The sequence below is a fragment of the Myxine glutinosa genome, chromosome 2 (assembly GCF_964187855.1).
Source record: "Myxine glutinosa chromosome 2, kmMyxGlut1.1, whole genome shotgun sequence".
NCBI lineage: Eukaryota > Metazoa > Chordata > Myxini > Myxiniformes > Myxinidae > Myxine > Myxine glutinosa.
This window is the reverse complement of record NC_136262.1, coordinates 138,455,994-138,480,504: the sequence shown is the minus strand read 5'-3', so window position 1 is coordinate 138,480,504 and position 24,511 is coordinate 138,455,994. Positions and strand designations below refer to the sequence as shown.

Genomic DNA, 24,511 nt, shown 5'->3' with positions numbered 1-24,511 from the left:
TAAGCAAGTCCCAAAGCCTGGGACAGTACACATCAAGGCACTTACCTCAAGTGCAGGTAGTTGCAGGTTGTTCAGGTCCAAGAGTGTCATCCACCCTACCGAATTTCAAATTCCCATGGGGCCTATCAATTTCCCCAAAATTCCATTTTTATCTTCGCAAATATGTGGATCCACCTCCTCCGGTGACCTTTACTACACTACTAAAATTGGCTACAATGGCTCCACCCCACTACCGTGCAAGAGCCATTGGGTAAGTTGAGCAGCCAAACCGCCAACTTGGCCCATGAGTATCCATAAGGGTGCAACCTACCATCCATCCTTCGGCCCCCCTGCGAGGAACACGGCTCCACTAGCCCCAGCTGGCCAATGTGGTGAGCACCTGCTGCCATCTGCCATTCCCAAGGCCTCGGACCTCGGGGGTATGGTCGCATTGCGTGGCATCCACATCACGTCCCCTGCACATCTCTCATCACCCAGTCGACCCACATGCAGCCCCCAGTGCCCACCCACACTTGGCCATGCCCAGGGAACAGTTGACAGACTTGCTCCCCCAGGAGACTCAATCCCAGAAGATATGGGCTACACCCCTCAGCCACCCATAACACCACATTGACCTCCAGACTGCCCAACTCCATCCCTACAACCCCGCGTCCAAACATTGGAGCCGTCGACCCCATAGCCAGTTGAAGGCTGTGTCCTGCTAGTCTATCAATTTTCATCCCAGCCTCCAACACTTTGGTCTAACACACCTGGATCAATAATGGTGTCACTGCTTTCAGTATCTACCATGTCTTCATGAAATTCACCCTTGAATTTGCATCTAACCCTTAGATCACCTGTGCCAATTTTTTTTTTTTTACATTCCACTACCTTTACCAAAGAAGGGTGCTTCTCCATACACTTGCCAGCCGAGCATGGCCCCGTATTCTCGGCTTGTTCTAATTTCCCGATTCAATCCCATGGCTCTCTTCCCAAGCGGAGAGTCCACAAATCATAGCGGAACATCTGTGGAAGATCGCTCTCGCACCATCACGTTCCACAGATGCCCCAATGGTTGTCCAGTGGGCTGTATTCCATCCCTATCCATGTGGTTCGACCCGCATCCATAAACCAGCACAGCATGGCAGGTCACCACATGCTGGCTCTCACAGAGTCTCAGGGAGAGGCTGTCAGGCCACATCCCCGGGCGGTCACCACATCAGGTCCTTGTTGGCCGTCCATGGTGCCACCACCAAAGCATGACCCACAACACCTCCCGCTGGTGGTCCTCATGATACACCATACCAGGTGCCTGTGGGAAACCACCTAGGACCCCCCGGAGGTCTTAACCCCCGCCAGGGTCCGGTGACCCTGGCGGCCTGAGACACTCACTCGGGCTGCGCCCCACTGGACCAGGGACACCACACTCCACCAGACCCCCCGTGGGGCCCAGGTCGTACCACGACACCCATGGTCGGACCCCATGTCCAAATCCTGCCAGTACAGCCCCCCAGCTGTCTGGCATAAACCAATTTCCAAGTGGGGCAATTTCCCACGAGGCCGACCCCAATGACCTCTCCTGGTCCGAATTTGCAACCCGGGGACCAACTACCGCCATGGCTGCTCCAAATCACACTCCCATTTAATTTTCCATTTGATTTTAAATTTACTTTTAAAAAATTTGGCCTTACGTGCCCAACCGCAGCTGCAGGTAACAACCCCTTCCTCGGATTTTTCTGCCCCTCCGTGCAGCTGTTCCAAATTCACTATGCGGACCAGTTTTTCCAAGGCTCTATTTCCCGACTCCTCTATGTCCGAGTCCAGCTCGGGGCCAAAACACACCCCCTGCCGGGTATCCAATTTTGGAGCCAGTGGTGCCCAATTGTGGCTCGTGGTGAGGGTCCCCTCGGTCACTTCAATCTCATCCTGGGGACATGTGACAGACCGACTCACCTCATCTCCCTGACTCTGTTGGACTCGAGCAACCGCTTCCTCAATGGTACTGTCCAAGGTCTCCAGCCGCTGTGTCAAATCATTCTCATCCCCATCAATCAATTGTGGCCCCAACAGGTCTTTATCTATAAATGCCCGTTCCGGTTCCGTTACACGGACCTCCAATATTTTTACTCCTTGGTGCTCTGCACCACTGCCCTGGTGCTGCACAAGTTCCAAATCCTCTTCCTGTTGGTGCATTCCGGCATCCACACAAGCCCGGCAACCTTCCAGGTCCTTTCCAGTTAAACACTCCCCATTTACTTCAGAACATTCTCCATTTACCTCTAAACATGCCCTATTTAAATTTGAGTTTTCCCTCTTTACCTCTAAGTATGCCCTATTCATTTCCAAATATTCCGTCTCCTGTGCCCCAAGTCTACAAACTGGGTTTCACACTCTTCAATTTCCAATGCCATTTCTTCCCGTTTCAAATCACATTCTCGTGCCCATTCCTCCTCCTGTGCCCCAATTTCATTCTTTTGTTCTGCCTTTAATTTACTCACCCAACCATCAATTTTGTCACTCTGGGCATTCATTTGCCCACTCATTCCCTTCATATCTCCCTTCATTCCTTCAATTTTGTTTTCCAATCGTTCTCACATTCCCTTCATTTGTTCACTCATTCCCCTCATTATTTTGTCATACATGGCTTGTAAACCCATCGGGTCCATTCCCATTGTCCCCGGCTCCCTCATAGGGGAGGGGGATTGGGGGTGGACTAATACTCTGGAGGGGGGAAGTTCCACTCCTATCCTCTAACCCCTCTATCTTCGGATCGCTTCCATTTTCTTCGGGACCCTCCACCCACTCGGCCATCTCACTTGCTTCCGCCATCCACGGTGAAAAAGAAGTTCTCCCTTGCGCATATTTTACCTCAGACAAAACTTAAATTTAGCTATGCGTTGTCTTGCACTCTTCTCGACACCAATCAACTAAAAAAAATTTGACACCCCGGTACTACGAAAATTTTTGCTTCCTAAAGCTGAGCGCAATTTGCACCCAGCGGGTGTCGACCTCGGACACCGAGTGTCCGCCGAATCCGAATCCCACACTCCTGACACCAGTTGTCGTGTTCCTCGGGATTAAGATCCTCCAAGGTAATGGGTAGCCGAATGAGCTTAAACTCTGAGGCGTTCAATTCAACAATGGCAGTGTTACTATTTGTGGGGGATGAGGACAGCTAAGCTCTTCCCTGTATGGATCCCACTGGACGTCTTCGACCCTGGTAATCAATTCAAACCGACACGGAATTAAAATATAACAACAAAAAGGTTTAATAAAATAATGCCAGGAAACAAAGAAATGCACAATAAAAGTACGATTCCTAATCGAATGACCCTCCAAGTGGACTCGTAAACAACACAAGGGGAAAAATAACTGGAAAATAAATATTTTGTGTGTGTGTACTTAGCTGTGGTCCCCTTGATCATCCTGGATCGTCACAGGCCCACCACGTCGCTGCGTGGGAAAACACACTGGTTGGCGCGAAGTCCGTGCGTGGGAACCAGGCCTTGGCGTGCCGTTCGTTCACCCGCCAGCTGCAGCACAGGTCGCCAAGTCCATCGCCCCACAAAGCACGCGGCCTCTCCAAGCTCACATGGGACAGAACCCAGTCGCCGCACCATCAGCACCAACGAGCCAGGGAAAGGAAAATGCGGCTGCTCAAACTGATCGCCCGGACCAAGCAAAGAAAATGAAATGCGAGGATGCGTCTGCCTTCCCCGAACACTAAGAACCGAGCAAGGACATGCGGCTGCTCGTTCTGAGACCCCAAACCAAAGAGAAAAAATAAATGTGACTGTTTGCTTTCAATGTCCCTGGCGCAAGAGTGCTGTATATGCGACCGTTCACAGTGACATCCAGGGCTGAGAGAGACAAAATGTCGGGACACCGTTCTTTTGTTCCCCGGGCTCATACATCATCTGATGACGTCCGTGCACGCTCCTATCAGTGAGTCCATCTCCTCGCTCTATGGTCGTCCTAACCAATCGTTCTTCAGGCGTGGCCTAATGGCCACTTGCCGGCCTTTGTGATGACTCATTCGGTGGTATCATTGACGGTGCTTAATGTCCTGCTTCTGGTTACTTTTATTTGGTGTTTATTTTAGGTGTGGAGTGCATCGCGGGTGTGGTGTGTGTCATAAGGGCACAACAGAGGAGAAATCACAGCGGCAATTCACATACAAGGGATTTACGATTAAAACCTAATTAATTAACATAACCCCACCCCTCGTCATGGGGACAATCATACACCTACATGACATCTGGTCTAACGGATCCCTACTTATGGTACAGGGGCTTTCTTCTTCTTCATCGCGACAGTCGGAGCACACTATACTATACAATTCTATCTGGACTAAGGGCAAATGCGTGAATTGATACAACCGTTGTCCCGACTCGAACCTCGTATAGATTTTGTCGGCCTCATGGATAGGTACCTGGTGATACACTGCGCAAATCGAGCGTGATGTAGACTGCGTATTGAGCAACCTGTCGAACTAGCGCATGTAGACCAGGAAGCGGGTAGGCGTCCAGCTGCCTAAATCAATTTATAGTTTGTGAGTAATCAATGACCATCTGCTTACGATGATTCTAAGTTTGGACCACCAATACTTGAGCTCACCAAGGTGATCGACTCGGTTTGATAATCCCCTCTTTTAAAAGCCGTCTAGTCTCTTCGGCAATGAATTGCGCGTCGGCCCGTGAGTGGCATCTTGACTTGATCGTGACTGGTGTGCAATCTGAAGTTAGACTCGGAAATAGTGACAGTGGCTCTATAGTCATTCCGGTCAGAGCACACACAGAGAGAGTAGAGTCTCCATTAAACGTCATTTCCAAACGACTATGCCGATGAAGGAAATCATGTCCCAACAGTACATCGACGCATAAAGTAGACAAAATCATCAAACGGACATCCGGATACATCGTGCCATTAACCACTAAATTGACGCGGCATTCCCCTTTGGTGCGCATCCAGAGAGACTGAGAGGCCATGAAAATTCTTCGCGAGGTCCCCAGAATCGGCCATCTGTGCCGTCATACAAGACCCATGTCGACATAGCTCCCCATCGACCCAGTGTCCACAAGAGCATCAGCAGACTGTCCTTCGATCAGCACCGGTACTATGGCGTTTGCCAAACCGCGCAGGCCGGACAGTGCTGGGACTTCTATATGCTCAGATCAGGCCTCGCGCGTCGCGGTGATTCTTGCCAGAGTCGGACGTCACCCTCTCGAAGCATGGCAAACCTTCGCAAAATGACCTTTCTTGGCACACGGGTGACATGTTGCGTCCCGTGCAGGACATGTAGCTCTCGGGTGCCTCCGATTGCCGCAGAAATAGCACGTAGTGTTGCCTCCGAAAGAGGTGGTAGCCGTCAGGCTCGTACCTTCGGCTTCGAGGGCTTCTGAGTGTCTCGACTCCATAGGGATATCAGCAACCTCATGCTCTATGGTAGAGGTATTCTCCGGACGTCTCTCCCCAGTGAGTCCGGCAGTTACGTAAGGTCGACCGTATGACTCCGATTGACCCTGTACCAGCTGTAATACTCGCGCCTGATCATATGCCTCTTGTAGGGTCAGAGTGGGTTTTTGAAGAAAACGTTGACTAATCGAAGGTGCATGTAGCCCGGACACAAAAGCGTCCCGCATTAGATCGTCACACATTTGTTCATGCGTTCCGTCCTCATGTGCACACTCCTTTCCCAACCGATGAAGTTATTGAAGGAATTGCTCAAGCGATTCCATGGGGTCCTGCCTCCGAGTAGCAAGCTTGTATTGGGTATAGACCACGCTTCGAGGCTTTATGTAGATACTCCGAAGCGCGGCCACCGAGGTCTCATACATGGGACAATGAGAGATGTAGTCGTGAATGGTGTTATTCACGTGACAGTTGAGAACAGAATGTTTCTGCGCGTCCGTGATGTCAGCATACGTCTCCATGTAGCTTTCAAGCAAACATAACCAATGTGTAAGCTGGCTCGCCGCGTCATCCGCTTGACGATTTCCACTGAAGGTAGGTAGTTGCAGAAGCTTATTCATCTCAAACGATGATAGGAGATGATTCAGATTAAGTGTTGTAAAATCAGAGTCTCACAACCTCTTTCTCGTTCCGAGTTTAATCTGAATCAATCTCAAACAGCATCTAGAAAGAATACATGACAACCATCATTCAAGTACACTGATCGGCAACAGGAGTATACATAATATAGTGTACAATTAAGCAAGCCTCATGCAAATAAGATTTCCTCACCATCCTAAGTAAGCAAGTAATGGTCACAGGTCTGTCTCTCGCAAGCAGCGAACGGATATTTATGAGAGCACTTCAGTGGGCAAGAGATGTTACTACACCTGGGTTAGAACTTGAATGCCTACATTTCAGTACAATATGTCCCATAATTTGAGTGACTCACAAAACCACATTAACAATCAATTTTCCTGTTTTGAATATTATGTCCTGAAATAAGCATCACATCAACTATTTGACTGAGACATCTCTGCTTGTTATGGCAGGTAGACATCATGAATTATGATCGCTTCGTCAACTGCGTCAGCTCTCGAAGGCAGCCTTCCCTCGTCCGAGATTTCTGTAAGTTGGATGTGACTTGTTTAAAGTTTAAGCTCCAATAGAGTTAAATCGGTTTTGTGAGTTTTATGTGTGTGTTATGTTAAATTAAATTAGCAACCGCGAAACCTCCTCTCTAGAAAGAGATGAAGTTACCTTGTGTCTTCATATTAAAACATTCTGGCCAAATTACCCATCACTAGCGCTTTTATCAAAGACTCCCTTAGCTATGAAACCTTGTGGATCTATGTACAAAACTTTCACGAGGCCTCAATAAATCTGCTCTCAAGTTGGGTTTTCCTTGCTCAACGTTTGTTACCAAGATATTTATCCTCCTTTTTTTCTTGCATACATTGTCCAGGCTCGTGGAAGTGCCAGTACACTGAACGGATCAGGACGTAATAGACAAATAGGACACAAAACACGCATGTATAGAGTGGACAAAATGGACACACAAGGAGACTCCAGAGGGGAAAATGGAAAAAATGGAAGGAGGGATTAAGGTGTGGTGGGAGGGGAGGAAAGGGAGGATGGGGGGGGATAAACGAGGGCATGGAATGGAAGTTGATTCCACAGATAGGAAAAAAGGAACCAATGAGTGGAGGTGAGCAGTGATCCTGGATTTAGGTAGTTTCATCTAGGTAGATTTAGATAGACTATCAAAATTTTGGTGCAGAAACCAGGGGAAGGGGTTGGGGGGGGGGCGGTGGACAAAAGTACAGAAAGAGCAGAGGATGCAAGACCAGAAAGGAGGCAAAACAAGACAGGAGAGGCCACCTACCTGTCTGAAATTGTGAAGTGATAGGCCCATAGATCCAGCTTCATCACAGGAGATTCGAATGATCTTGAAGGCCTTGATTTCTATGGCATCAAACTGAGAAAGATGTGAGACAGGGGAGCAAGCCCAGAGGAGAGAAAAACAACTCAATCAAGCTGCTGATGAAGGTAGTTAGTTGCTGATGAAGGTAGGTAGTTGCTGATGAAGGTAGGTAGTTGCTGATGAAGGTAGGTAGTTGCAGAAGCATGCAGATGGATAGGAGTTCAGGTGTGCCAAGGAAGGACTTTCAACTGTGCATGCCCATTTGGAAGCCAATGTTGAAATGTGCTTTGACCAATAATGATCATGGCTGTGGGTGAGAGGCTAGATAATGACTGAGCTTCCTCAAGGGGATTGTTCAGAAAGTGGTGGAAAAACTTTGGAAAGGTGGAAGAGTGTTCAGAAAGTGGAAAAACTTCTTCAAGAGGATTGTTGGACTTCTGCTTCCGGCTCCTCTGGCGAGGAAGCATCCTTCGAGCTCTCCACATCATCAAAGTTAAGTATTTTCCCATTTGTGTCTTTGTCAAATTTCCACTGGTTATTTTACTATCTATGTGTTACAGTGTGTTTCTAGTTAGGTCTTGGTTTTTTTAATTCGTGCAAACCTTTGTGTAATTAGTCGTTTTTTGTTCGCACCGCATGCACGGCCTGGTCCTTCGAGGCTTCCCTCCCCCCCCCCTCCCCCCCATCGGTATTTTATATACTTAAGTTATTTCCTTCGTTGTGTTGCTTTCTTCTTTGATTTTCTTTTCTCCCCCGACCTCCCCCGAACAACTTAACATTTGTCTAACATTTTAAATACAAAAAAAAAAAAAAAAAATTTTTTTCCCCTTCTCTCCTCACGGTTCCCGCCCACAACCACATGCATGTTGTCTTGCCCCGCTCCCTTTATCTCCTTTTTCTTCCACCTCTCCAGCCAATACTCACCTTTCCAAATCTAGTTTCCATCATACTCATTCAACCCTTTCTCCTTCTTTCTCAGATCCATACCCTCACTTCAGGGATTTTTCCAGGATTGTTTTTCACAGTTTTGTTTAAATATTATTTAAATATGTTTAAAATTTCCTCTGCAGTGTTTTATTCAGTGGTTTATTCCAACACGCTGTTTTTCTTCTGACTTAAAAGGCTTTTTTCAATTTCCTCATCAAATCATTCTATTTCAAAAATATATTAAATCTCTTGCAGTTCTTCCTTTCTACATTCTCCAAACTAACCTTCATTCCACTCCTCCTCTGACATTTTCAAACGGATCTCTGACTTGAAAATCACAATAAACCCAGTTTGTAATAAATGTTCATTTGTCATTAATCGTCCACTTTCTAAACTCCCTCCACACCCCTCCCCTCTTAAACTCCCCTCCTCACCCCTCTCTTTCAATTCTCCCCCTCGCCCCTCCCCTCCAAATCTCCCTACTTGCCCCTCCCCTTCTAATCTCCTCCCTTCCCCTCCCCTTCAAATCTCCCCACTTGCCCCTCCCCTTCAAATCTCCCCCCTCACCCATCCCCTTCAAATATCCCCCTCACCCATCCCCTTCAAATCTCCCCCCTCACTCCTCCCCTTCAACATTTTCCCCTCAGCGCTCCCCTTCAAATTCCCCCCCCTCACCCCTCCCCTTCTAATCCCCCTCTACCATCTTGCTCCAATTCTCCACTCTCCTCCCTCCCCCTCAAAGCTGCCTCCTTCCCACTTCCTATCCCTTTCATCTCACACCTCCACCTCCTCCAACCTTCTACTTTACTGAGTTGTTAGAGTAGTTAGGCACAAACAACGCTTCACTGTGCCTCATCCCATCACCATCAAACCTTTTGTCCTCCTCCTCAGTCCTTTTGGCAAAGGACTTGACTCCTGACAAATCTCACACTCTTACGATGTCTCTCCGAAAAGACCGACTGGACAACCCTCCCATCCACTTTCTGAATAATCCTCTCCAAGAAGTTCTGTCACTCAAGCTTTTGGGTCTCACTATCTGCCATGATCTTTCCTGGGAAAACCACATTTCAAATCTGGCCTCCAAAGCCAGTCGCCGACTGGGCATCCTCCGTCGTGCGAAGTCCTTCCTTGGCACACCTGAGCTCCTCACCACATACAAGGCTTTCATCCGCAGCTCAATGGAATACTGCTCTCCCCTCTGGGCTGGTGCTCCTGCCTCACACCTAGCTCGTCTTCACGCTGTTGAAACCAAAGCATTCAGAATCATTGGAATCTCCCGCGATGAAGCTAACTCCAAGGGCCTCTCACTCACTCACCGCAGGCAGGTTGGTGGTCTTTCCATCTTCTACCGACTCCTCTCTGGCCTTGCCCCCCCAGCTCTCTCTGGGCTCTGTCCCGCAAATATTCCTACAGGTCGCACAAGATCTGCCTGCAACCCTCTTATGGTCAAACTGCCAAAATCAAGACTCTCTGCTCACCTTCACTCCTTCATTCCTCTTTTCTCCCGCCTCTGGAACAAACTCCCTCACTCTCTTCAATCCCACTCCACCCTCCAGGTCTTTAAAACAGCTGTTCACCACCATCTTTTATCTTCCCCCATTCAAAACCTTGATCTTTTCTACCCCCGCTAATTTCACCCCAATTCCACTTTTTTGAAATACCAACTTCTGTCCTGGAAGTCATTGGTGTCCTTGTGTTTTATACTTCTCCCTCCACCCCCCCCCCCGCCCCCCTTCCCATGCCTCCTCCCCCCAAGCCCTCTCCCTTCCACACATCTCCCTGCTCTCAAATGTTGTGTTTGTGTGCTTCACCTTCTCTCCCCATCTTGTTTTCCGCTCCCGCTTTTTGTGTGTTTTGTTTGTCTGGTTGATTTGTTTGTGAAGTAAATGTTAGCTCTTTCACGAGCCTCGATTCAGTATACAAAAAAAAAAAAAAAAAAAAAAATCCTTACCTTTCTCCAAGCTCTTCTGCAATCTCTGACACATTATCAACAGCTCTCACTACCTCCCCCCTCTCATCCTTCATCTTACCCTACCCCTCCCATCTCCTGTCCTGTACCCGATGCTCCCCCTCTCTCCTCATTAACGGTATGGACCTCAAACATCCGGGGCCTTCACTCAAACCTGATTAATCCGCTTCCGGTCCAGTCTGGAGAGGACGCTGGCGTTACTTGTTCGCCGCTTCTCCGACTGGGTCATTGTATATCGTCTGCTTTTCTGGTGGTCGTGGCTGCTTTTTGGCCGTTGGGTCTGCCCTCTGCTCGGTCCCGGCTCTGCTCCTGACTTCGCCTGCCCGGCTCTTCCACTGTTTCCTCAGGCCTGCTCCCGTTGTTTGCGGCCGTTGTTTGCGGCTGTGGCTGTTTGCCGCTGCGGTTTTGGTTTGCGGCTGTGGCTGTTTGCCGCTGCGGTCTTGGTTTGCGGCTGTGGCTGTGCCTCTGCGGTCTTGGTTTGCGGCTGTGGCTGTTTGCCGCTGCGGTCTTGGTTTGCTTGATTAGCGGCTGCGGTCGTTTGCCGCTGTGGCCTTTGCTGTCTTGATTAGCGGCTGCGGTCGTTTGTCGCTGCGGCAAGGCCTACTCATCCTCCTCAACCTTGGCCTCTTACTCATCCCTTCGCTCCTGCCTGGCATGGCTCTAAGGTACTCTGCCGCAAGGCTTCTTCTGCTCAATACTCACTCCACCCCATCATGCATCTCTGCAATCAAATCCCACGGACTCCTGCGACGACCCAGATACATTCATAGAGGCTCCGGTCGTAAGTTTGTTTATTTACAAACAGGTCACTTCATTCCCGTACTCTGGTCGGCTCAGCGCACTCCCACTCATCGTCCCAGCGCACCTGGTCACAGCAATGCACACGATCGCACCTCCTGTCTGCAAACCCTGGCTAAATCACCTGAGTTCATCCCCACCGTACAAAGCAACATCAAGCTCACCCTGTTCAATACCCGGTCCCTCAACAACAAAAGCCTCATCCTGAACGACTACATTCTGGAAAATAAACTGGACTTTCTCTGTCTCACTGAAACCTGGCAACAACCTCTGGACTACTTCTCACTCAACCTCACTACACCCAATGGATATTCTTACATCAATAAACCATACTCGGAGGGCCGAGGTGGTGGAATTGCCGTAACTCACCAACAGGACATCAAGACCAACCTCATCTCCATCTCATCTGCTCCATCATTTGAACACCTGGCTTTTAAACTCTCTGGTCACACACAGTCAGTCATGGCTGTCGTCTACCGCCCTCCCAAACCACACCCATCATTCCTGTCTGACTTCTCCTACTTTCTGACCCAGCTCTGTTCCCTCTCCCCCTCAATCCTCCTCCTCGGTGATTTCAATATCCACATGGACTCCACTGACTCCACAATAACCACTGACTTCACTGATTTACTCACCTGCTTTAACCTCACTCAACATGTCAACTTTCCTACCCATAACCGTGGGCACATTCTGGACCTTGTCTGCTCTACTGGATTAATTTTGCACCATCTCTCTGGCTCCGACTTCACCCTCTCTGACCACTTAGCCATCACTATGACCATCAACATCCCCACCCCAGCACCAAGGCATTATCGCACTATCAACTTCCGTAAGCTAAACGCTCTTTCACCGACCTCATTCTCATCCACCCTCTCTGAAAAAATGTCCACTTCTCCCTTCGTTGACCTCCACACCCCTTCCGACCTCACTGACTACTACAACCACACTCTCTCCTCCTGCCTTGACCAGCTTGCGCCTATAAAAACCAAAACAGTTTCTTTCACCCATTCTGCTCCCTGGTTTACCCCTGAACTCCGCCTGATGAAAACTCGTGCTCGCCAACTTGAAAGACTCCGCAATAAAACAGGTCTCACAATTCACTCCCAAGCCTACAAGGACCACCTACAACACTACAAAGATGCCCTCTCCTGCGCCCGCTCTGCCTACTACTCTCAAATTATCCACTCTGGCTCTGGAAACCCAAAAGCACTCTTCTCTACAATAAACAAACTCCTCAGCCCCCTGGACACCACCACCCAGTCATTCACAGTAGACAACTGCATCTCCTTCCTTTCATTCTTCCAAAGCAAAATTGACAACATCTTCAGCAGCTTAACCACCACCGCACCTGCTCCCCCTCAAACCACCTGCCCCCCCTTATCCTGCCAACCCCTGTCTCAGTTCTCCCCAGTCTCCCCTACTGACCTCTCTGAACTCCTCATAGGAATGAAAACTGCCACCTGCACTCTTGACCCCATCCCCTCCAGCTTTGTCAAGGCCTCCCTTCCTGCTCTCTCTTCACTTATCACTGCAACAATAAACTCCTCCCTGTCTACAGGCATCGTCCCACCATCCCTCAAAATTGCTGCTGTTACCCCCATTCTGAAAAAACCTGGACTCAACCCTGACACCCTAAATAACTTCAGACCCATCTCCACCCTACCATTTCTGTCAAAAGTTTTGGAACGCGCTGTAGCCACTCAACTTAAAAATCACCTTTCTGCCAATAACCTGTATGAAACATTCCAATCCGGATTCCGCTCCAACCACAGTACTGAAACTGCTCTCCTCAAAATCACCAACGACCTTCTCCTCTCCTCTGACGCTGACAACCTCAACATTCTCATCCTCCTCGACCTCAGCGCCACCTTTGACACCATCAATCACACCATCCTCCTCACCCGACTTGAAACCACCTTTAACATTACCGGCACTGCCCTCTCTTGGATCAAATCATACCTCTCCGACAGACGCCAGTTCATCTCCATCAATAACTGCAAATCCCCCACTGCTCCCCTCCCCCCCAAGGTGTCCCCCAAGGTTCAGTTATCGGCCCCCTCCTCTTCATCCTGTACCTGTCCCCCCCTTGGTCACTTAATCCGCCGTCATGGTCTCCAATTCCACTGCTCCGCCGATGACATCCAGCTTTTCATCTCCACCAAGTCCATCTCCACTGCCACTCACTCTATCCTGACAAACTGCATCACTGAAATAAAATCCTGGCTTCAATTCAACTTCCTCAATCTTAACTATGATAAATCTGAAATAATCATCATTGGCCCAAAAACGCTCTCCAAATCCACCCATAACTTTGCCCTCAACATCGACGGTTTCCCAGTATCCACCTCCCCTCACATCCAGAATCTTGGCATCATCTTTGACCAAACCCTCTCCTTCGACAAATACACTAAACAGATCACAAAGACAGCCTTCTTTCACCTGAAAAACATCGCCCGTCTCCGTCCATCCCTCTCCTCCACGGCTGCAGAAACCCTCATCCACGCCTTCATCACTCCCATCTGGACTACTGCAACAGCCTCCTCTTTGGTTCACCCTCAATAATCACCAATAAACTCCAATACATTCAGAACTCCGCTGCCCGTCTACTCACCCATTCCCGGACCCGTGACCACATCACCCCCGTCCTTTACAAGCTTCACTGGCTCCCCATCCCCCAGAGAATCCAGTACAAAATCCTCCTCTTGACCTACAAAGCCCTCCATAACCTGGTCCCATCCTACCTGACTGACCTCCTCTCCAGACACACTCCCACCCGCAACCTCCGTTCTGCTGGTACCAACCTCCTGACCACCCCCTCCCCCTCCCCCATGCGGACCAAATTCAGATCCTGGTGGGACAGGGCCTTCTCCATCGCTGCTCCCACCCTCTGGAACTCACGACCTCACACCATCAGAGACTCCTCCTCACTCACCACATTCAAAACATCACTCGAGACCCACCTGTTCAACATTTAACCCACAGCATTTAACCCCTGACTATCTCTTCTCCTTCTCCTTCCTTTCGCTTTGATTATAATCAAATCAAATAATTATTTACCTATTGATTTTTGTCTTTTTGCACTTGTTTTTTTGTACTCTGTCAAAGCGCCTTTGGGCTTCTTTTAAAGCGCTATATAAAATAAATGTATTATTATTATTATTATTCAGGTTGCTTCTGACAAACCAGATGTGATCTGCTTAACAGAAACTTTCCTCCTTCAAGATGTCTCCGATTTCTTAATATCTCTTCCTGGTTAATCCCTCCTCCGGTATGATAGACCTGAGCCTCGTCCTGGAGGTGGGGTTGCTGTCTTTATCAAAAACTCTCTTCCTCACCCTCCTTGCACTGCCCTCTCTCCACCCCACCCCCAGGAGTACCTCTGGCTACGGCCTCCCATCCACTCACACCTTTTGTTCATATGTGTTCTGTACCGTCCTCCAAACAGTGATGACTCCATTTACATCTCGCTGTCTGATAACATGGATCAACTTCTATCCACTCATCCCAACTCTCGCTTCCTCATATGTGGTGACTTCAACTGTCACCAAGCCAGATGGCTGAGTGTGGATACCTCTCTCACCTGCCACGGCACCTCAGCAAAGGACTTCTGTGACTCATTGGGACTGATACAATCTGTCATTTTCCCGACCTGGATATCAGTCAATGGAGTATCTTCTCTTCTAGACTTGGCTACGACAAACTTCCCTGCAAATGTCTGCTGCTCTTCTTCTGCTCCAATCGGTTCTTCTGATCATGTGCTTGTTAAAGTGGACATCTCTCTGGCCATTCTCAGAGAGCATCCTCAGCGTCGACAAGTCTGACATTTCACTCAGTCCTACTGGCATGGTCTTCAAGCAGCCATCAATCATCTGGACTGGTCTCCCATCTCTACTGCCTCTGACATCAACTCATCCTGGGAATTCTTCCAAAATAAATTGCTCTCTCTCATGCACAGATTTATCCCATCTCGCCTTCAGTTGTCTTACCCTTCCTCCCATCCATGGTACACTGAATCTTGTGGTGAGGCAGTTGCCCTGAAACAACTTGCCTTCGCCTCCTGAAAGGCAAATCCAACTGAAGGCAATCTCCATTTGTTTCACAAAGCTCGGAACAAGTGTGTGTCCACCCTCAGGAGAACCAGGAAACAATATCTCTCCACTCTCAAGACTAAACTCTCAAACCTGTCTCCCTCCTCCAAATCCTGGTGGCGTCTGGTCAAATCCGTTTCTGGTGTTTGTTCCCCCTCCATCCCCTCCCTCACCTCAAATGGCAACACAGTTGACACCGCATGTGACTAAGCCAAATGCCTCAACTCTGTGTATGCCTCAAAATCTTGTGTCCCAAACCCATGCCTCTCTGTACCCACCGTACCCAGTCGTACCCAGCTGCTCCTGGATTATATGTCCTTCTCTCCTGACAAGGTGGAGAAGTTTCTGTCAAACCTCGGCTCTGATTATGCAACTGGACCAGACAGCATCAACCCACGGGTCCTGAAATCCTGCTCTGCCGCTCTTTCACACCCTCTCTCTGTTCTCTTCACCCGCTCCTTTGCTGAAGATCATCTATCACCTGCTTGGAAATCAGCCAGCATTACCGCTTTACACAAAAAATGTGCAAAAACAGATCCTTGCAACTACAGACCAATCAGACTGCTCCCCAATAATCAGCAAGGTCATGGAATCCATCATTGCTTCGGATATCAAATCCTTCCTCTTCTCCAATGGCGTGATCTCTGATCATCAATTTGGATTCAGACATCACTCTACTCTGGACATGTTGCTTCTGCTGTCTCAAAAATGGATCGAGGTCCTCAATGCCAAACAGGAAATCAGAGCTGTCTCCCTTGACATATCTCGTGCCTTTTATTCGGTCTGTCACTCAGCTCTGCTCACCAAAATCTCCTCCTATGGTATCCATGGAAACCTCCACACATGGCTTGCAGACTTCCTCTCTGGTCATAGTCAACGTGTGGCCCTCAATGGAATTCTCTCATATCCCCTTCCTGTTCAGGCTGGAGTTCCTCAAGGCAGTGTTCTGGGCCGTGTGCTTTTTCTGGTCTTCATTAATGATCTCTCTGACTCTCTGGAAAACCCTCTCTATTTCTTTGCTGATGACTCCACCCTCTGCTGCTCTATATCTCAACCCTCACATCGGCAGTCTGCAGCCTCTTCACTCTCTGCAGACCTGGACAAAATCACAAACTGGTCAACCAAGTGGAACATGTCTTTCAATCCTGACAAATCTCACACTCTCACTTTGTCTCTCCGAAAAGACCTTGTGCACAACCCTCCCATCTACTTTCTGAACAATCCTCTTGAAGAAGATCTGTCACTCAATCTTGTGGGTCTTCCTATCTGCCACGATCTTTCCTGGGAAATCCACATTTCCAAGCTGGCCTCCAAAGCCAGTTGCAGACCGGGCATTATCCATCGTACAAGGTCCTTCTTGGTTCTACTGAGCTCCTCACCACATACAAAGCTTTCATCCGCAGCTCAATGGAATGCTGCTCTCCCCTCTTGGCTGGTGCTCCTGCCTCACAACTAGCTCGGCTTCACGCAGTAAAAACCAAAGCATTCAGAATCATTGGTATCTCTTGCGATGAAGTCGATTGTGAGGGCCTTTCTCTCTCTCAGTACAGGCAGGTTGGTGGTCTTTCCTCTTCTCCCGACTCATCTCCGGCCGAGCTCCCCCAGCTCTGTCTGTGCTGTGTCCCCCAAATAGTCCTGCAGGACGCACAAGATCTTCCAGCAACCCTCTTCTGATGAAACTGCCAAAATCAAGACTCTCTATTCACCTTCACTCTTTCATTCCTCTTTTCTCCCACCCCTGAAACAAACTCCCCCACTCTCTTCAATCCCACTCCTCCCTCCAGGTCTTTAAAACAGCTGTTCACCACCATCTCTTATCTTCCCCCATCCAAAACCTTGATCTTTTCTACCCCGTTAAAACACCCCAAATCCGCCTCTTTCAATCCCCAACTTCTTTCCTGAAATTCCTAGAAGTGTTCAATTGATTTATACCGTATACCCCTACCTCCTCCCCCAGCCCTCCCCCTTCCACAGATCTACCGACGTCCCTGTTCTCTCCTGGTGTGCTTGGGTTGCTTCCCTCTCTCTCCCCCTCTTGTCTCCCGCTCCCTTTATTGTGTGTGTGTGTGTGTGTGTGTGTGTGTGTGTGTGTGTGTGTGTGTGTGTGTGTGTGTGTGTGTGTGTGTGTGTGTGTTTGTGAGATTTCATGTTCAATGTGTTAGCTCTTACATGAGCGTCGATTCTGTATACCAAAAAACAAAAAATAATAATAATAATTAAAAGTAGATAGGAGAGTTTGCCAGACGGTCTTTCAGAGAGATAGTGAGAGTGCAAGATTTATCAGGATTGAAAGACATCTTCCAAGTGTTTGACTAACACTGCCTTGACAGGGAGAGGAGATGAAAGGATTCCGTTGAGAGCCACACGTTAGTTATAGGAGTAGAGGAAGTCAGGAAGCCATGTTTGGAGTTGGCCTTGGGTGCTACAGGCAGAGAGTTTGGAGAGCAAGGTGAGATGCCAGAATGTATCAAAAGCATGATATATGTCCAGAGAGACGGCCCTGATCTCTCGTCTTACATCAAGTGCCTCCATCCATTGTTGGGTGTGTAGAAGCAGCATTTCCAAAGTAGAGTGGCCTGGCGTGAAACCAAATTGGTGATCGGAGATGAGGCGGTTGGAGAAAAGGAAGAATTTAATATCAATTGCGTTGATGGATTCCATGACCTTGCTGATGATTGGAAGTAAGCTTAACTCCGTAATTAAGGGGATCAGAATTGCACCTTTTATGTGGAGCAGTGATATTGGTGTACTTCGAAGCAGATGGAAAATGACCTTGGGCAAATGATAGGGTGAAAATGCCAGAGAGAGGAAGTGCAAGAGCAGCAGAGCATGTTTTTAGGACATGTGAGCTGATGCTGTCAGGACCAGTTGCCGAGACAGAGTCGAGGGTTGACAGAAGTGCAAAAACTCCACATTCTCAAGTGCAAAAGTCGCAGGGTCCAGGAACAGTTGGGTATGACAGGGAAGGAAGGATAGCAAGTGAAAGTGAGGGGTTGGGGACACAAGATGTGGAAGCAAACACTTTTGAGGCATTCGACCTTCTCATGAGTGGAGTGGGCCATTTGAAAAGGAGGGAATGGATGGAAGTGCAGCATGCAACAGACAGTCTTAACCCGATGCCAACCACTTTTAGAGGAGGCACACCAGTATGAGAGTTCATTCTTGAGGTTGGACAGATGTTGTTTTCGAGCTTTCCTGAGAATGGATACACTTGTTGCAGATTTTTGGGGATGCACCGAGATTGTCTTTGGTCAGATATTTCTTCCACGAAGAGAAGGCAAGTTGTTTCAGAGCAACTACCTCAGCACATGATTCAGTGTACCATGGCTGGGAATAAGAATAGGATAATTGACGATGAGATGGTATGAATCTGTGCTTGAGAGAGAGCAGGTTTCTGTGAAAGAATTCCTATGCTGGGTTAACATCAGGGGCAGTAGATATGGCAAACAAGTCTTGAAGAGAGATGGCTGCTTGCAGTCCCTGTCAATCTGCTTGAGTGAACTACCAGACTTGTTGGCATTGAGGCAACTCTCTGAGAATACCCAGAGAGATGTTGACTTTCATAAGCACATGATCAGATGATCCAATTGGAGTGGAGGAACAGCAGGAGACATTTGCATGGGAGTTAGTCATCACCAGGTCCAGAAGGGAGGATTCTCCATTGGGAGAAATTGGGGTTGGAAAGTTCACGGATTGAGTCAGTTCCATGAAATCACAGAATTACTTCACTGAAGTGCCATAGCTGGTGAGAGAGGTCCCAACACCCAGCCAAGTTGCATCGTGGCGGAGGGGAAGATGAAGTAAGAGGTGCTCCTGGGAGTTGAGGTGCCATGTCAGTTCAAGGGCAATGAGAAATTGAGTTGTTGATGTAAAGTTCAACTCCACCGCTGGGGCGTAGTTCAGGCCTTTCATATTGAAGGAGTAACTGGGGGGAGACACTAATGAGTCGGCGACGTGCTATAGGTGGATTCTGTTATAGATGATTTCTGATTTATCGGCAGCGGTCAGGAAGGAAGGATCGTTGTATTGTACTAAATATATTGTCGTGTGGACGGCTCTCAGTTAAGACAGAGCCTCCACGGATGGAATTGAGCTTACTTTGAGGCGTTTCCAATTAAATGGCGGATTGATACACGAACAGGGGGATCGGGGGAGGATGCCGCAGCTTACCTTGAAATGTACAAGAAAGAAATATTTATTACGGAACCCGAGAACAATAAAACGCGACGATAAAACCTAAACGCCTCTAATGGAGCGCTCCCACACTTCACTTCAAATAGACAACACAGGAAGAATGAATCAAATAAAATGTTGTTTGTGGATGTGTCTTATCTGTCTGGATGTGTGATGTCAGTCAGGCTCCGTCCGGCTCCGATGTTGGCGCGAAGCAGGCCTCGGCGCGCCCATGTCCAATAGGCCTCGATAAGGCCCCCCTTAGCACACTACTAGGCCAGCGAGCCACTCGCTCGCCCCTGTCGTGCCCGCTCTAGCGGCAAGCCTCGCTCGCATGTGAACGCCAGGTTGGAGAATCGACGGCGCTCCAACGTTCCCCCGACGTCCGTCGTAACGCAGGCAATTCGCGGTTCGCAAAGGAAAGGTACAACTGGGAATGAAAGGCAAAGGCAGAAGGGAGGTCCGGCAGGGAAGAAACCAAAGCGAGAAGGGCCAACTCAATCGTTTACCTATCATCTTCTGACGCCAGCTCGCTTTTCCTCCAACCAGTGTATTGCGTGTTGTGGCTCTTTCGCTCCTTCTTCACTGATTGGCCGAGGTGTCATCGGGCGGTGGCCAATCAGGCTGCTGCTTCCTTCCTCCTTCCTTCCACCAATCAGTGGCCAGCTTCTTACCCCATGGTGCGATCTTCCCATCAAAACCCTTTTTACCAATCATGCGCGAAGTGGGCGTGGCCTCAGCCTGCCTTGCACGATGTTTGCCTGCTATGGCAGCTGGTGATGTGGCTGACTGCGGCCCCATCGGCGGTGCTCCGAACTGGCTTCCTGCCTGTTCTTCCTGTAAGTCTTGTGGCGGCAGGGGAATTAATTAATGTGGTGCACTATTGGGCCGAGCTAATGTCTATTGGATGTATTGCCATAAGGGAGACCAGGATTTTCACAGAGGGAATGACACACAATGGAATTAGCATAATCCCTACGCTAGTTAACAAGCCCCGCCCCCTCGTGGCGGGGACACATACCCAACTTATCCGACATCCGGTCTAGACAGGTCCTCTACTTATTTACATCGAGATGGTTCTAGCTACCCACGACAACTGGAGCATGATACCTATACAGATCTACCTAAATCTATATATGCCTTACCGACCGACATAACAATATTAAAGAAACGTGATTGGTATTCTATCTTTTGGTGACTGCATTATCCTCCCAATAAATGTGAATATCCTTACTTTTCATGGCAATAATTTGTTCTGATATTGTTGATTCCTGCTTTAAAAGTTGTGTGTTGGATTTTTATTTTTATATTTATATCATCTGATCATCTGTACATCCAAAATGGATGTACAGATTGTACAGAAGAAACATTGTTTACTCTTGAGGAATGATGCTCATTTCAAAGTGAATGTGAATATCACTCGAAACACCTTGTCTTATATACGTACATCATGCACCTTTTGCTCCATCTGACACACTAATGCATAGATCTATCTATCTTCTAAATATATAAAAGAAAGTTTTTGTTTGTTTGTCTGCACGCGCTAATCTCCTGAACAGTGAAAGATAGGAGGAAACCACTGGTACAAAAAATGTCGGGACGGGCCCCGGGAAGGTTATAAGCTAGGTGGCGAGGCCGATCGAGGCTGCTTCGGCCGGGCTGGGCCCATTTTGCAATTAAAAGCTGAGCTGAATTATAGTAGTCAATCTTCTACGGCCACGAGTAAAAGCTGAATTATAATAGTAAATTCATTCAAAAAGAAACCCGGGCAACGCCGGGTGCTTTCGGCTCGATAAATATATATATTGTTGCGGTTATGAGGTTGTAAAATGAGTCTAATAAAGGTTAAAATTTGTCCCCCATAGTTAGTCACACAAGCAACATGTAGCCTTGCGATAGTATAGTTATGTCTTAGTATTTGTGAGCTTAGTTCCTTTCCATTGTTAGTCTGTGTTGAGTCAGAGCCAGGAGAATAGGCCCTACCGCCACCGATCATCCTACGTCCGTAGCCTCAATCCTTTTTGCGCTAAACATGATTGGGCGAGTTAACACGAGGCAAGCTAGGAGGACCAGGGCAGAGTCGAGGGCGGAGCAGCAGAGGCGCTGACGGTAAGCACGAGCTGCCAATCAGAGCTCAGAGGTGATGGCGGCGGCGTTGCGTCAGAGGGCGTGGTGAGAAGGATCGAGAGTGTTCCAGAAGGTTCGGGGGGCGTAGCTATAAGACCCACTGCGCAAAAGCCCTCGACAAGACTTGGGGCAAACAGGACTCGAACAAAGGACTCGCGTGTGCGCAGCAGTAAAGGATTACACAGGACTCGCAGGACTCGTGTGCACACGGCAGTTGAAAAGGAGTGGTGAGAGGACTGCAGCAAAAAGAGGACTCACAGGACTCGCAGGACTCGTGTTGCACAAGGGTTGGTGACAGGACTTGAAGCAGAGAACTTGCATGAGAACGCGCACACACAAACCAGCTCGGAGGATCGAGGAAGAGGCATTGGCCGCGTGTGAGAACTGTACATATACACGGGCGCAGCCAGACGTGCTTCAACCGAGATGCAGTGCAATTTCAGACGCGCGAGTGAGAACGGCTGAGTAACTGCCAGCCGCGCTAAAGTCCGCCCTTTGCTGTACCGCCCCATCATCTGCTTGTTCGGGAGACGCGCTACGAGTCCCTGCCTTCGCCTGCCACTATCTTCGCGGGACGTGTCGGGGACCATGGAGAGCCGGACGGAGACCGTCTCTGGACGACCACGTGGACGCGTTGGGGAACATCTACCCATCTGCAATTCCCTGTGTGAGTGTGAGACGGGCCTGTTGTCTGGGGATTAGTTAAGACTGTCTAAGGCTACTCTGTGTCTCTGCGTCCCTGAACATTATATACATGTGTGGGAATAATTAAACCCTTTGTTCTTCCTTTCTTCCTGATTCAATCGTTCCTGTGGTTTCCTCATTTGACTAAGCGTGGCACGAGCACCACCGCTCTAATCGGGTTCCAACCTCTAGGTAACTGCGCGGACCATGTGTACGCAATCCGCTCGGCGTACTCAAACCACACGTGGTTCGTGCGAGGCTTGTTTCCTCGCTCCCAGGGCAGCGCGGGGAATTAGGTACGAGCGAGAAGTGGTCCCGAAACCCTACTCCGCGTTTGTCCAGAAGCGACGTCTCCGCGAAGCCCAGCAAAAAAAGGGGATTAATCCCCCTTGGTAAGGGGAAGAAGGGCGGTGTAGAGAACCATAACAATATATATATGCACCTCCCCCCCCTCCCCTCCCCCCTCCCACCCCTCTCCCCCTCCCACCCCTCTCCCCCTCCCCCCCCACCCCTCCCCCTCCCACCCCTCTCCTCTCCACCCCTCCCCCTCCCCCTCCCCCTCCCCCTCCCCCTCCCCCTCCCCCTCCCCCCCATCCCCTCCCCCTCCCAACCCTCTCCTCTCCCATCCCTTCCTTTCCCCCTCCCCCCCTCCCCTCCCCGTCCCCCTCCCCCCCTCCCCCTCCCCCTCCCCCTCCCCCTTCCCCTCCCCCTCCCCTCCCCTCCCCCTTCCCCTCCCCCTCCCCTCCCCCTCCCACCCCTCTCCTCTCCCATCCCTCCCCCACCCCTCCCCCCTCTCCTCCCCTCCCCCCTCTCCTCCCCTCCCCCCTCCCCCTCCCCCTCCCCCCCTCTCCTCCCCTCCCCTCCTCCCCCTCCCCCCTCTTCTCCCTCACGTTTATACACGGATGCCGGGTACTTCCCCCCCCCCCTCTTCTCCCCTCCCCCCCCTTCTTCTCCCCTCCCCCCCTCTCCTCCCCTCCCCCCGTTCCCCTCCCCTCCTCTTCCCCCTCCCCTCCCCCGCCCGGCAATGCCGGGTACTTCTGCTAGTATATATATACATGCTTTGTCAAAATGAAATTTACATGATTACTTCTTTTTTTTTTGACAGCGGGCCAAGTCACACCTGATCATGTCTCATTTGCTGGTGGATGTCCAAACCCCGACATGTTCCCATTTGCTTCAGTGACAGTTGCTTTGAAAGATGGCCGCAACCTGAAGATCGATGGAGACCTCCTAAAGAAGAGCTTACAGTACGGATCAAGTGAAGGGTACGCTCAACACACGAGGCTCAATGATAACAAAATCTTATGCTTTTACTTTCATTTTCACATCATTTGTTATTTTCTCATTAATTTCTCATTATCCTTCCGATATTTTTGTTTCCTTTTTACTTTTCCATGTCTCCTTCATCTCCTTTTTTTTTCTTTTTTTTTTACTGTTGTGAATGACCTTATCCCTCTGCAAATATACACTTGACATCTTTCTTTTATTCAATCTTAATTCTTTATTCAATCTTTATTCTGCTTCAAAATGACCTTGTTAATCATTCTTTACCTACAGGCTTTCGATCAACTTATCAAACATACGAGTGAGCTCTTTTAAAAAGATGCAAATTTGGAAGTGCTCACCAGAAGGATATATCTATATAATATTCTTCGTAGGTGATTCTGTCTGTCTGTCTGTCTGTCTGTCTGTGAGTCTGTCTGGGGAAGTGGCTACAGCCGGTCTGGGGCGGGGGGGCTTCAAAAACAAATCACCACCATTTTGTTTCCTTGCATAGTTGTGAGGCCTCTTTTGTTAGGACTGCGGTGTCTTGTTCTCTCTCACAGTTTTATTTAAACTCTATTTCGATATCGCATTTCATTTTTCACAGTCGCTAACATGGTTTTAGACTCAGTTGCAAAAAACGGAAGAAACTTCGAAGAAAGTTACCGTTTATAGAACGAAATGCATTTTCAAAGGCATGTAACATAACGTCCATTGAGACTCCCTCACAGCTTTATCTCGTCTCTAATTCACCATCTGATTTCATTTTTCACAGTCGCTAACATGGTTTTAGACTCGGTTGCAAAAAACGGGAAGAAAATTAGATGAAAGTTAACGCAAAGGCAGGAAATAGCCGAGATCGGCACGGTATATCATACACCACCCAAATCACACAGACAGGAAATATTCGATGAAAGTTACCATTTATAGAACAAAATGCACTTCAAATGAGAAGGCCTGTAACACAAAGGCCATTCCTTGAGACTCCTTCACGGCTTTATCCCGACTCAAATTCACCATCATAGTTGCTGGGATAGTTCAAGTCTCAGTTTCAGCTAAAGAGAAAATCAGTGAAATGTATTCCAACAGCCATTTTGAATGTGTCGACTGGTCCGACGAGATGTGGGC

The 24,511-nt window shown here is 48.9% G+C and overlaps 1 protein-coding gene across 12 annotated transcripts in view; it reads left to right on the top strand.

Moving 5' to 3' along the window:
- The window catches only part of AADAT (aminoadipate aminotransferase), a 193,906-nt gene that overhangs the window by 30,629 nt on the left and 138,766 nt on the right, over nucleotides 1-24,511 (top strand). For 8 of the 12 annotated variants that reach the window (XM_078771730.1, XM_078771725.1, XM_078771728.1 and 5 more), the window contains 2 exons: nucleotides 6,483-6,558; nucleotides 23,226-23,385. In XM_078771730.1, the coding sequence (XP_078627856.1) occupies nucleotides 6,492-6,558; nucleotides 23,226-23,385 (227 nt within the window). In that variant the 5' untranslated portion in view covers nucleotides 6,483-6,491. The remainder of the gene's footprint in view (nucleotides 1-6,482; nucleotides 6,559-23,225; nucleotides 23,386-24,511) is intronic. The other 4 variants (XM_078771727.1, XM_078771726.1, XM_078771722.1 and 1 more) reach the window with 1 other exon arrangement.